This window comes from Cynoglossus semilaevis, chromosome 5 (genome assembly GCF_000523025.1).
Source record: "Cynoglossus semilaevis isolate Cse_v1.0 chromosome 5, Cse_v1.0, whole genome shotgun sequence".
Classification (NCBI taxonomy): domain Eukaryota; kingdom Metazoa; phylum Chordata; class Actinopteri; order Pleuronectiformes; family Cynoglossidae; genus Cynoglossus; species Cynoglossus semilaevis.
This window is the reverse complement of record NC_024311.1, coordinates 10100602-10115277: the sequence shown is the minus strand read 5'-3', so window position 1 is coordinate 10115277 and position 14676 is coordinate 10100602. Positions and strand designations below refer to the sequence as shown.

General features: G+C 43.1%; 1 protein-coding gene across 2 annotated transcripts in view; it reads left to right on the top strand.

Moving 5' to 3' along the window:
- Nucleotides 1–6426: 6426 nt before the first annotated feature.
- The window catches only part of esrrga (estrogen-related receptor gamma a), a 29640-nt gene continuing 21390 nt past the window's right edge, over nucleotides 6427–14676 (top strand). For both annotated transcript variants that reach the window (XM_025055720.1, XM_025055719.1), the window contains exons 1-2: nucleotides 6427–6917; nucleotides 12271–12429. In XM_025055720.1, the coding sequence (XP_024911488.1) occupies nucleotides 6862–6917; nucleotides 12271–12429 (215 nt within the window). In that variant the 5' untranslated portion in view covers nucleotides 6427–6861. The remainder of the gene's footprint in view (nucleotides 6918–12270; nucleotides 12430–14676) is intronic.

Genomic DNA, 14676 nt, shown 5'->3' with positions numbered 1-14676 from the left:
CAGAATGAGGAGAGAGGAGCAGATATGTAAAGACTTAAGAGGAGTCATTTTTTATATCTGTCAGGAGAGGAGGAGGAGGATGAGGGAGTGGGAGAAGAGAGAGGTTCTTTCAGCGCCCCCACTCCCCCCATGTGATAGTGACATGTTTCCCCTGGTGTCCTAACAAGACACAGAGTGAGACAGACAGAGAGAGATGTCTAATCTTGGAAGGTAAGGGAGCATGGACTCCCCAGGGCTTGGTGTGCTCAGCACCTTGTTAACTAGACATCACTCTTTCTATCTCCATTTCCATCTCTGCCTGGCTTCCCCAAGACCCTGCCCCCCCCCAACCCCAGCAGTGTTACAGTCCTGGCCCCAGAGATAGATGCACAGATATCGTTTTACAGTATCTGTCTACAGTACTTCAAGTCCAAAAGTATCACCTCAATGTAAAATATATCTTAATGTGAGCACAGACACCAGAGGTGACGTTAGCTACAATAGTCCTGGTACAGACACCAGAGGTGACGTTAGCTACAACAGTCCTGGTACAGACACCAGAGGTGACGTTAGCTACAACAGTCCTGGACCCGGTCTTTGATTGTCTTCTGTTGTCCTCCTGGAGTCTGACCGAGTAAAGACCAGTTGATTCTTCATAAATGACACGAGGCGTTGGGAACTGAGGGAGATCATGTGACAGCAGAGCTGCAGGCGTCGGTGTGAACACAGGCTTCTGTGCTGCTCAGCTCACAGCTCCCTGAGAGCTACCATCCAATGTGAGGAGCACTTCCTCCTCACGCACACACGACAATCATGACAAAACGCCCCCGGTCCAGCTTACTCACTCACTCACACACACACACACACACACAGGGAGAGACGTATTTCTGCTGCTAAAGACTTTTCTGCTGTGAGAATATTGAGGGAGAAGCAGTTTACGTCCTGGCAATTATAGTTCTGGACAACGTCATTGATTTAAAGTCCAGATTAGAAGAGTGGTGACAGAGGGGGAACACATCGGGGGTGTAGGCTGGAGTCAGAGGCTGAGAAGTGCACCCGTGGTGCACGTGCACATGCTCTGGAATGAGGTGTGCACAGTGATACTGTTACTGTTGTCTCACCCACCTGGACACCAGTCCACATTAGATCTGGTCTCACCCACTTGGACACCAGTCCACATCATATTTGGTGCAAAAGTTTGAGGCAGGTGTTTGCATCAACTCCTGTCTTTATATAAATATTTAAAGCAAAGTAAAGAACCTGAAGAACTCTGGACTTTATTACACTACAGTGGGAACTGGTCGTTCTCTCTCTCTCTCTCTCTCTCTCTTGTGTTTTCCACAACAAAGAAACTCTTGCTGAGCTTTGTGTGTGTGTGTGTGTGTATGGTGGCGTCTACTGAGCTGCAGTCAGATTGTAATTGAGTAACTCCAGTTCAAATGCATCTTCATTAGCTCTCTCTCTCTCTCTCTCTCTCTCTCTCTTTCTCTCGCTCGCTCTCTCTCTCAGCTAATTCAGCCAGTGTTAGCAGCTCTCAGGGTTTGTCAGGGAGAACCAGCCCCCGGTTCTTCTACTGTCACACTCCAGCTGCTTAGACCTGTGTGTGTGTGTGTGTGTATGGTGGCGTCTACTGAGCTGCAGTCAGATTGTAATTGAGTAACTCCAGTTCAAATGCATCTTCATTACCTCTCTCTCTCTCTCTCTCTTTCTCTCGCTCGCTCTCTCTCTCAGCTAATTCAGCCAGTGTTAGCAGCTCTCAGGGTTTGTCAGGGAGAACCAGCCCCGGGTTCTTCTACTGTCACACTCCAGCTCCTTAGACCTGTGTGTGTGTGTGTGTGTGTGTATGTTCTAATCTGTAAAACCAACAGATCCCTAATTCTCCAACACCCCATTGTGATGATCCAGTAAAGATCAGTGGTTAATGGACCAATAACCAGTTTAGGGAGATTTTAATTATAGATGCTACGATCAACCAGCAAATGTTTGGAATCGAACGTTTTTTAACCATGATTGGCCTGGACACGTGACCCGTGGTCAGCACCAGTGCTCCCAATGTTGTGGCCAACATAGAACACAAAAAACTGGAGAGGAACCTCCCACTCCCCAGCTGAAGCTAACGTGTTCTTCCTCCTCCAAACCTCTAATTCTAGCTCTGTGATTGGCTGTGTCTGAAACCAGACTGGACCAAACTCCTAAAACTCACTCTCACTTAGGTTAGTTAGTTAGTTAGGCTGGTTAGTTATTGAGTTAGTTAGCTGTTGAGTAGTGACCCGGCTGGTGGTGAGGTGGTTCAGTGGTTTGATGAGGAGCTCACAGCTGGAGAACGTTCTAGAGTCGGAGTCCGTCTTCTGTTGCACCTGTGTGTGTGTGTGTGTTTGTGTGTGTCCTTCATTGTTCCTCACATTGTTTTTCTTTACAAACAGTCCCAACGTGACACGGTGCTGCGCTCTATAAAAATTATGCTCATTTAGACATATTTATTTCCTCTTGACACTTTAATTATTTCTGGCCCCATTGGAGGGAATGACATAAAACTCCCCACGTTCACACTGATTATAATTAGGAATGCTGGGAAATTAAAACAGAGTTGTTGGAAATGCTGTCATTTTTTTCCGGGGCTCGTCTTGGAATTATGTCTCAATCAGCACAAGCGGAAATAATTACTTGTATACTCTAACTGCCAACATTTACCAAATGGCAGAGCAATTTACAGCCATCATGGCCCCAGAAGCAATCATTGTGCCAACTATAAATTTACAGGCCCACCATCTCCGACGCTACGTTGGGAGGAAGGGTTATTGTGGAGAATTAGAGGGAAACCATGGAGATCTATCTGCTGACATCAGACAATGTCCAGGACCGATGTGGCTCCAGGACCGATGTGGCTCCAGGACCGATGTGGCTCCAGGACCGATGTGGGCTCCTGTCTCCAACTGTCTGTCAGCAGTCGCTCTGACCATTTCATTATATAAGTGTTATTCATGTTATCTTACAGTGAGACCACACACACACACACAGACTCCTCTCAAATGCAGGCGGGTTGATGATGAAGTGATTATTTCCACACACACCATTAAACACGCTCACTGCTGGCTGAGATGTAGACAAAGGCACAGATAAAAACAGCAGCACAGACACCTTCATATCTGACTGTGCAGTAATTACTCACACACGTCATTAGACACCGGCTCTTCTCTAACACTCTCCTCCTGTAAAACAAATGGCTTCATGTTCACTGCCTTACAGCAAGGAGGTCCACAGTTCAATTCCCACCTCCAACTGTTGGAAATCCAACTTCCTTCAAAAGTACAAGATTATGGTAGATTATGGAATAATATATATATATATATATATATTACACAGTGGAACCTCTTGGTTGTTGACCAATGAAATGACCTTTCCTATTCATAGCTTTATTCTTTATTTAGTTGTGTTAATGTTTTTTGTTACATCTACTGTAACTATTTTTGTTGGTTTCCTGTATGAACCTGTTCACAAAATTCTGTTGAAAAAGTTTGAATCAGCAGTTACCCAAGAACAGGTTCATCCTTTAGACATTGATTCCTACAGAGAAGAAATTGGTTTCAGTTTTTGAACTTTTCCGTTCATGAATGGCCTTCAGGAACTAACATAGAACATATATATACTGTATATGTATACATATACACAATTATTATAAAAAAAAAATGTGTAGAGTCTTTGAGCCTAATGTGAGGCTCGGTTAATTTGTTATTATTATTGTTGTTGTTTATTATAATGATTATTGTTCTTAATAATGATAATATTTAAAATAATAAGGCAGTAATAATAATAATATTGTAATAATATTGTTATTATTTTAATAAGAACTTTGTTGTTTATTATAATGATTATTGTTGTTAACAATGATAATATTCAGAATAATAGTACAATAATACTAATAAAATTATTATTATAACAATAACTGACTATTATCTATTTCACATACAGCTGATTATTATTTCAAAATTGAACTCATCTTGACACATATATTTTTTGACATTCTTATATTTCCTCTTTCTTGTTCCTTGAAGATCCGTTTGTTTTCATTTGAACTTAACTTTCCTGTTTCTGTCTCATCACCGTGGCGTTGACATTCCTCACACATCACGGACAGTGTCTCACCGTCTCCAGGAAGTGTGGAGGTATTCCCTTGGCCCGCACTTCAGTCTGAATAAATTGAATGTTGAACAGTTTTCTGAACAGCATTCTGTTAACTGGTGTGTGTGTGTGTGTGTGTGTGTTTGTTCTGTGTGTGTGTGCGCAGCAACAACAGAGACAGAACAATGAGAGACGACTGATCCCAGAAGAACAGTCCACTCTAGTTTGGAGAGCAGTGTAATTTAAAAGAGCACACCTCTGCTACAGTGGCTCCAATTTAAACACACACACACACACACACACAGACAGAGCAGAAAATCACTCCATAAATAATAACAGCCAAGTTCTAATTTATTTTTAGGAATATATAAAAACCTGAGGATGACACATGAAGGAGAGGGGAGGGGGAGGAGGAGGAGGAGGAGAGGGGCAGAGCAGCCAGAACTCTAGTACTGTAGTACTGTAGTACTGTAGTACCAGCTACTCTCCTCAGTCAAAGTCTTTGTTGTTGTTCCTGTAACATTAGCAGGTTTCTGTTCTCTCTCTCTCTCTCTCTCTCTCTCTCACCCTCTCACCCTCTCACCCCTTGTCCCCTGTCCCACCACCTCTTAGTTCTGTAGTCCTGGGTGAAGGCAGCTGCTCTGTGGTTACATGGTTGTTGTTCTTTGTCTACTGACGGAGCAGAACACTGATTATTGGATGTGTTTAGTGTTTGTGTGTAGATGGTCACGGTTATATGTGGATGTGTCTCAGGAGTTATTTTTATTTGTTATTTCAATAATTTTCAAATTATTTAATTATTAATAACAATCTAACTCATTCACACACTCACACACACACACACCAGTTCGATGGAACGAGTCACTTGTTCCATTAGCTTTGAACTGATGAGAGTGCACAGCTCCCTCTGTTGGTGCACAGTGAATTACAACGACTGCGTCTCTGCCTCCGCAACAACACTCTCCGTTCATTCACTCATTCATTTTTATTGTTGTCTTTAAAATATGAACCATGTTTAAATGTGATTGTTCTCACGGCCTTTGATATAAATGTATTTTATTGAGTTGATTAAACACAGACTTAATCCACAGAGTACACTGACAGATACTACTACTGTAGGTGAGTACAAAAGTATTTCACACGGTGTACATTCTGTTGGGTTGTTTTAAAAAATATTTTTTTTTACAAATATATTTAATAAGTATGTTCATATTAATATAATGTATACACACACACTGCTCTGCTTAGATTCACAGAAGGAAATTCTACAACAGAGGTACTGCGGGGTCAACAGAGGTTAACAGTTACTTTATTTTATTTATATATTTAATAAAACTCTTTCTATAAATTGACACTTTTCTGAATTAAAGATAGAGATAGATAGAACTTCATGAATACCTCATAAATTAATTCAAATGATTCGTTTAAAATAAAAACTCAATTTGACTGATAAAATAAGAAAATAAAAATAAAGACAGAGAGAGAGACAGACATCTTTGCTTCACTCCATCACTCCCTCAGAGAACTCCAGCTGCCGTGTGTGAACACCGTGTGTGGAGTGGTCTAAAGGGGTCACTGTTGAGGAGCCAATCAATATTCAGGGTGACGATGAGGGAGGGTTCAGGGTCAGACAGGGGTGAGGAGGAGCAGGGGGCGAGTTAAGTGAAGACATTTTTAGTGAAGAAATGTACTACAGTACTGATGTAGATCTCCTGGTCATCTCTAACATTCCTCTGGTCTAACCCCTCCTCCTGCCTCCTCCTTCCTTCTTCTTCCTCCCTTCTCTCCTGAACTCCTCTCCTCCAGGAATGTGGACAGATTTCACGTGATAAATGACAGGATTAGAATCAATAATATTGGAGTGTCCTGCTGCTCCTGTAGGGGCAGCAGAGAGCTGAAATGATCAGAGAAATGGACTGGACCAGAGTCAGTCGTCCACCACAGAGGACAGAGCTCTGGAAATATAATAATCCTGTGTGTGTGTGTGTGTGTGTGTGTGTGTTAGGGGAGTTCTTTGTAAATAGAATTTAATAGAAAACTCAGAAATGTATTTACTTAAAAAATAGATTTTGAAAAATGTTGAATTTTATTTTTTTGTTTTGGTGAATTTTCAGAACACTTTAATAAAATGTCGAGATGACAGACAGAAGTTTGACCGACGCTTGAAAGAAGACAAGAAAGAGATGGAAGAAAGAAGGAGAGAAGGTCTGTTTTTATTCCTTTCAATCCTTTCCTCTCCTCTCTCTCCTCCTTCTTTGTCCGGTCCCTCCTTCTTTCTCCACCTGCTTCTCTGTTACCTTCTCCTTTCCTTTCTCCACCCCCCCCGACCCCGCCCCCTCCACAGCCATTGGTTGTTCGTCCACTAATCGGCAGCGCAGCAGGGCCTGAGGGACTGCATATGTAAAGAGCTGCTTAATATTCATGAGCAGTTTTCGGGGCTTAAAGTGGTTGATTAGTGGCTTCACACAGCTCTGCTGCCCGGCTGTGTGTGTGTGTGACAGTCCGTGTGTGTGTGTCCTGCCTTCAGCCCCGTCACTTTCTCTCTCTCTCTCTCACTCTCTCTCTCTCACACACACACACACTCACTGACATCCACACAGAGCTGAGCCCGTGCCGCTGCACACACTCCGCTGAATGAACGGAGCGCAAGAAAGGACGGAGGAAAAGAGAGGAGACATTTAAAAGAAAAAGAAACAAACAAAAAAGAATTTGTTCTTCTTGTTTTTCCGGAGAGGCTGACCCGACAATGACCCGCCCTCGTCGATGGATTTGGTAGGACGTCCGCTCCCCGAGTGTTCTTTAATGCACTCTGAACAAGAGTAGGTAAATTTCACCTTTACTCTCCATCACAAGTGTGTGTGAGTGTCCGTGTGTGTGTGAGAGAGATTGTCCGTGTGTGTGTGTGTGCACTGCAGGTGTCCCGTTTGTCCAGGTTGTCTCCTAAGTTTGTGTGCGTGATGTCTGCAGTGTCCGGACAGGAGCTCTCTGTCAGCGGCAGGACCTGCGTACTTTCCCGCCCCTCTGAAAGCTCACCTGCGCCGTGTACACGCGTGTACACACTTTAAAAACACACACGCAACATACTTTTTTAAAAGTGTCTCTGTCCCAAGAAGAGTTTTACTTCAGTACTTCAGAGTATTAAAAGGTCCAGCGGAGCGGACCGGAAAAAATCGACACCTGCTCGGCGCTTCAGGTGACGTTTCACACGGACAGCTCATCGCGTGGCACCGCGGAGAAATGTGTTTTTAAATTAAACACAAACAAAGTTTTTACTGTTGAACCCCGAGATGGAAATTAAAAATATATATATATGTTAGTATTAAAATTAAAAACGAATTTGCGCGTGCATGTGACGTACACTACCACACCACACGAAGATAAATGAAAAGATTTGAAATCAATGAGATCGTATTTTGATTGACAGGTGTTAACGCTGCAGACATTTAACTCTTAATGTTTGTCATTTATTATTATAAATATTAGAGTTAGTGTCCGTTTTATAGATGACGGGAAGTCAAGTGTGTGTGTCTGTCTGTGTGTGTGTGTGTGTGCGCGCTGAAGAACCGATGCGTTCCATCAGAGGACAACATTAAGAAATCAAATGTTCCATTAGTTTGATGTGATGGAATGTGAACAGTGTCCTGCACAGAACCACAGGTTCTGCTGGACGTCTGCTGAGAACCCTGGAGAACATGGATTAAAAAATATATTTATTTGTTTGCAACAATTTGAATGATTAGATTTGAAATCTAATAAAATAAAAATATGTTCATTTACCTTCATTTAAACGTCACAAATAAACCAAAAACACACTGACGTCTGAAGGTGAGTTCTTCAGACTGTCAACGCAGCACGCACACACCGCCGCCACCGACTGAGGCCAACGGTTCTGATGCACAGAACCACAACTCTATACAGTTTTTCACAGCCAGGCTGAGGCCAGAGGTCAGAGGTCAGTGTGTGTGTGTGTGTCAACGACTCATAGGAAAAATAGTCTGAATCATTTAAAGATGTTTCAAGTTCAAAAGTTTAGAACTTTTTAGAGCTGATGTCCAAACTGAGGTGCTGAGTTGACCCAGTCGTGTGTGTGTGTGTGTGTGTTTATATTTTTCATTTACACTCTTCTTTTTTGTCACCTCCTTCCTCCTCCACTCTTCTCTGTTCCTCTGCCCTTGTTTAAATATGATTCTAATGATGATCAGTTCAACAGTGAATATAACAACAACAACCACTGTCGTCTAATCTGTCAATATCACCACGCTCCCTAAGTCTTCACATGGTTTAACGCCTTTGGTTCAGTTTGGGTGATGGAATGTGTGTGTCAGTCGGTGTGTGTGTGTGTGAGAGAGAGAGACACAGTCGCTGTGTGTGTTTTGACTCATTCTGTCTGTGAAACATTTTGTAAAAATTGTGAGTTAGTTTTAAAATTAAATCTGGATTTTTGGTCCAAACCAGCGGTGAATGTCGTCAAATAACATTTTTAGATTTTTACTGTTAATATAGACATGCAAAAATAAATAGAAAATATATTTAATAATGGGTTTTTAAATTTAAAATATATGTAGTGTAATGGTGTGTGTGCTTGAGTGGAGCTGAAAAATGTTGGACTCTATTTGTTTATTCAGTCGTTACATCAGACTTTCTGTTTTTAACTCTACAAATCGCTGCTGTTATGGCTGTGGTGGTGGTGATGAAGATGATGATGAAGAAGACGGTGACAGTGACAGTTCTGGAATGATCCGTGTCTGTGTTTTTTTCACCGTTAAAATTCCAATGATCATCTTCTCATTTGAACCATTTCATTTTTGGCCTTTTATGTCGGGGTCTGAGGCCATGAGTGAGAGATATCAGCTCCAGTAGAGAGAGAGGGGGAGGGAGAGGGTGGGAGATTTAAGAGGGAGGCAGAGAGATTGCGTAAATTAAACTCCCTTTAATCTCCTTATAAAATCATTTACTTAATTCATCTGTCAAAGCAGTCAATATGGGCCACACAGATTTGTGGGACGTGTGTGTGTCTGTGTGTGTGTGTGTGTGTGTGACTTCCAGCAGATACTCAATAAGAACTTTGTGTGTCCGTCCCCACTCATTCCTCACGCACACATTTTCACTCAGTTCCTTTGTCGCTGTGTTCTCTACCTGCGTTCCCACCTTCCCGCCTCCCCTCCCTCCCCCTCCCTCCCCCATGTGAGGCTGTGGTCATGCTGCTGCGCATTCAGTCCTGTAAAAGGGAGAGGGCTGCTGCCATGAGTGGGGGCAATATAGTTATAGAAGAGGGGAGGAGGGGGGTGCGTGTGTGTGTGTGTGGGGGGGTCCTTTTGTCTGACACCAGCACTTAGGGGTCCACTGGATGTGTACACACTCTCTCTCACATACACACACACACACACACACTCGTCTCTCTGTGGACCTAATGTCTTATTCGTCTCCTTACGTTAACCAAACACCCCGGCTCACCCCTGCCTCCCCCCTTCACCTCAGGAAATCTCAGCTGAAATAAAACAGAACTTCAAAGATGAAAGGATAAAAACCCAAATACTTCTACACACACACACACACACTTTATTTTAACAATTGTGTTTTCTATAAATCCCTGTTTCACACACGGTTCCAGTCCCGGCTCTAACTGTCTTTCTGTATGGAGTTCAACTGTGTGTGTGTGTGTTTTCCTCCATTTTTCTCCCACTCTCCAACAACAGTCTGACCTCTCACCAGGTTGACGTTCACTCTAAACTGATCCAAAGTGTTGGTGTGAATGGGAGTGTGTGTGTGTACGTGCGTAGGTACTGTTGGAGTCATTACATTTCCCATGATCCCTCAGTGTTTCCATCATCTTAATTTTGACCTCTGACCTCATGTCCTGACCTTGCTTTACAAAATCTTCATTGGTTGATGTGAGTGTGTGTAGAAATACATCATCATTTTAACCACAGACTGGACGGTCCACAGACCTGACGGTCCACAGACTGGACGGTCCACAGATCACTGACTCTCATTAGTCTGTGGATCAACTGCTGTGTGTACGTTCCTGGTACAGCTGTATTTGTGGGGACACGTCGTCCTTGGGGGGGGGCTGTCTTCACGTCTCCTCTACATAGAGTTTTGAGCCTGACAGTTGAGTCAAGAGTCAGTTTTAGAGTTGGATAAGGGATTAGGATCAGACGTGTATTTGTAGAAGGAGACTACGGACAGAATGGTCTGGTTGAAGTGACCGTACTGCACAAAATCATCAACCTGTGTCTGTGTGTGTGTGTGTGTGTGTGTGTGTGTGTAAAATGAGAGTGTAGAATGAAGGTGGATGAACGACCTGGTCCTCCTCCGTCTGACAGTGAAATATTCCTCCACTCATTCTCTCATCATGCTTCATGTGTGTGTGTTTCTGATAGGGAGACCATGACGGCTGGGCGTGTGTGTGGGGTGGGGGGTGCACCTCATTTCAGTGTTTTTATTCTTTTCATTTTAAATCAGTGTCGTTTTTGCTTCAGTCTGTCTGATTCATTTCTATAATGACACAGATGTGTGCGTGTGTGTCTGCTCCGAGTGTGTGTGAGTCGTCACACACTCTCACACACACACACACACACACTCACACACCATGATCGAGTCAAAATCACCAGAAAAAAACTGAAATATTTAAACAAATTAAATCAGATGATAAAACTGTGACGTTGAAAATATAAAATATATAATATACACTGTAAGAGAGTACAAAGTAGTACTATGTGTAGGAAATGTAAAATACATCGTAGTAGAAGAGAAGGTAGTACTAGTTGTAGAAAATATAAAATACACTGTAATAGAGTAGAAGATAGTACAAGTTGTAGAAAATATAAAATACATCGTAGTAGAGAAGGTAGTACTATGTGTAGAAAATATTAAATGCACCGTAGTAATATTTTTACATATTACTGCAGCGAACAGTTAGAGACGTGTACCAAGTAGAACTCATTCTTAACATATATATACAACATATATATGTATATGTATATATGGATGTAAGATATATGTATATGATATAAGATGTAAGATATGTATGTAATATCGCTGTAATATAATATAATATATATATTTCTGTCTGTTTTATCAGACGGTGAATTAAATTTTTTAACCGTCAAAAGTCAAACTGTTGATGAATCGCCTCATGATAAAAATATTGTTGTTAAAACCTAGAGGAACCACGAGCTGTTCTTCTACGTCAGTACCGATGAAACCGTTTCCTCCTCCTTTTTTCTCTCCACTGCACCCACACACACACACCCACACACAACCCCCCCCCCCTTCCCCTTTACGGAGCTGTCACCTTTCTGCATTCGCTCAGTCCCTATTAAGGCCGACAGCCCATCTGCCGCCTGCCCCGCTAACAGCTCCCGTCGCTAACGTGCACACATAAACACAAAAATCCCCGTCCTCTCGTACACGCCAATGGATGTGCGGCGTCCACACCTGGCCTGATATGCATGCAAATGGAGAGGAATCCTCACAGGAACCCAACATGGAAATATGGTGGGTTCCTGACAAGTGGCATCTTTGTTTCTTCTTTTTTTTTTACTGATATTTTAGCTGTAGACTTTTGGTGATGATGTCATCACTGTTGATGATGTCATCACTGTCCACTTGTCAGGACACACTAGAACTACCACATAGCAAATAAATCTCTTCTTCTTTAGCATTTCAGCAGCTTGACAACAGTTCCAGGTTCTATTTGTCGTGTCAGAATATCAGTTCTAATAATGATCGGTTCCTGTGTATCAACATTTGACCATTGGATATTTATTGTGTTTATAACAGGGAGACGTTATGATGCAGTTATGACTCTGTGTGTGTGTGTGTGTGTGTGTGTGTTTGTTGATGTGGCTGTTTTTGGCATTTGCTCTCATTAGCAAGAATGGCAACTGTCTCATCCGTCACTGCCTTACCATCTCTGTCTCACGCACACACACACAGACACACATGCGTACAAACATGCACACGCTCTGTCCTGGTCATTCACAGATGGACCAGCGACACATGAGCGAGTCACTGAGATCAGAAGGACACACTTCAGTCAGTGGTTTGTCACTGGCTTCTTTTTTCTGTTTGCTTCTTTGAAAATTATATTAATTTGTAAACCAAGTTGTTGACAGTTTCTCTTTGTCTCTCACCCTCTCTCACCCCCCTCCACCCCCCCCCCATCAGAATGAACCTATCGAAGGGCCCTCTAGTGAACAGCAGCAGTCAAGACAACTCCAAGTCCACCTTTGGTAAATGCAGCGCTGGGGTGTGGAGGATGCACCAGAGCTACGATCCAGTGGAGGTCACCCACATGAGAGACGCACATGCCCTCTACAACCCAAGGTAAGGCTGGGGGACACTCTGGGGGACAGGGACAGAGTCCTGACATGGTCTCCGTGATAGACGTGGACGAGACCACCACAGCTCAGTAAACAGACAAAGAAAAAAAACAAAGAAAAAGAAAAGATAATTAATACATAAATAATGGAATTCTGATTAGTGTTGGGGTCACAGTGAGGTCACAGTGAGGTCACAGTTTGATTCAAGTCACAAGGAGAAACTCTGTGCAGAGACGGCAGGAAGAAAAGAGTTCATTTGTGTCTAAACACTGAACAAATGTAAAACCATTTATTTTACAACAATTCTCATAAACTCTGTTTTAAAGTATTTATAAAAAAGACAAACACACACACACACTCATACTGATTTCGAAATTGTTACTGTGGCTGCAGTTCTGTTCAGGTTAGAACGGAAAAACAAAGCCTTTGTGTGTGTGTGTGTGTGTGTGTGTGTCTGGAGGGTCCCTGTCCAATAGGATTCCAGTTGAATCTTGTTCCAGCCAATCAGTAGTCTGATGAGTCATTCTGACCATGACGTCCAGTCGATCTCTGCAGGACTTTTTCTAACTTTGTTTTTGGCTCTCAGAGATTTATATTGATGAAGCTGTGGTCACATGACTCTCAGACTCACACACACACACACACACACACACACCTTAGACTGTGACAAAGCAAAACAAAGTGTATTAGCCGCTCTCCTTCACACCAACAACAGTAGAACAACTAGAAATACCAGAACCAGTAGAACTAATCAACAGCAGGGTCCTCACGAACTAAGACTTGAGTAGATTTCATTGTCAAAAAACTGGCGTACGCTTGGAAAACTTCAGATGTATCACGGGTGTGAGGCTGCAGCACACACACACGAAGGCAAAAACAGAAATGGTCAGAGATGAAGTGCACGGTGTCTGCCCCGGTCATGCTGTCACTCTGAGCCACAGCGTTAGGGAGCTGCACTTGACTGGACACGGTTCTGATTAACAGACAACAACGTGGAAAAGGACGTGCGCAACTTTTTGGTGCGTACGCAGCGTTGGTACTTGAGGCCTCTGGACTTTAGTGTGAACTTTGACCTTTAGTAGAAACTGTCGGTGTGTGAACATCAACAGTTTGATTTCAGCTTTTATTGAGGCCGTCAGACCATGTGACTGTGATGAATGTCAGGCTGTCAATGGTGTGCTGTGGAACACACACACACACACACACACACACACTTTGCTATAAATTTAACCCAATGTAATCATAATGATAAAACAGATTAACACACAGATGGGCGTCCAACAGCTTTGTGTGTGTGTGTGTGTGTGTGGACAACAGTGATTGGATTGCAGATTTATATTAGAGGATTACGGCCTCAGCACACACACACACACACACACACACACACACTCTGACTGTCTCCTACAGTTGGACTTTACCACCTTCACCACCGCCAACTACAGAACATCAGTTTGTCTTCACCCAGAACAAACACACCGTAACTCACACACACACGTATAAACATATGACCTTTGACCTCGTTTAATGACACAAAATAAACATATAAAATAAGATCAGACACAGGTGAAATGAAACCATCCGTCTGAGGACTTTCTGACTGAGTGGTACTGTACCAGACCGACCTTCCTCTTCCTCTTCCTCTTCCCGTTCCTCTTCCTGTTCCTGTTCCTGTTCCTCTGCCTGTTCCTGTTCCTGTTCCTCTGCCTGTTCCTGTTCCTGTTCCTCTTCCTCTTCCTGTTCCTCTTCCTCTTCCTGTTCTGTCAGAGGACATGATCAGCTGACTGACAGGTGGACTCTCCACAGACCTGCACTGACAGACCAATTTCACCCAATCTGATCTGACTATAGAAGGCAGCCTCCCCTCACCCTCTCACCCTCTCACTCTCTCACCCCCTCACCCTCTCACTCTCTCACCCCCTCACCCTCTCACTCTCTTTTTATTACTGTATCCTTAACTGACAAATATGTCTGCGTGTGTATGACAGTGTGTTTTCGTGGCGCTGGTGTTACTATCTTAGTGGGGACATTTGTTTATTTCTGTTGTTGTGGGGACATTTTGGCTGAGAGAGTATTTTGAGGTCGAAGATTTAATTTGGAGTTAGGATTAGAATTAGTGTGTGTGTGTGTGGGGGGGTTCATTCATCTATCTGTGTGTGTGTCGCCCTCAGCAGTGGTTAGTGTTGGTTCAGTTCCCTCAATGCTTGTGATAACACGGCTTGCCAACAGCCCACCCCCCGCCCCCCTCACCCCC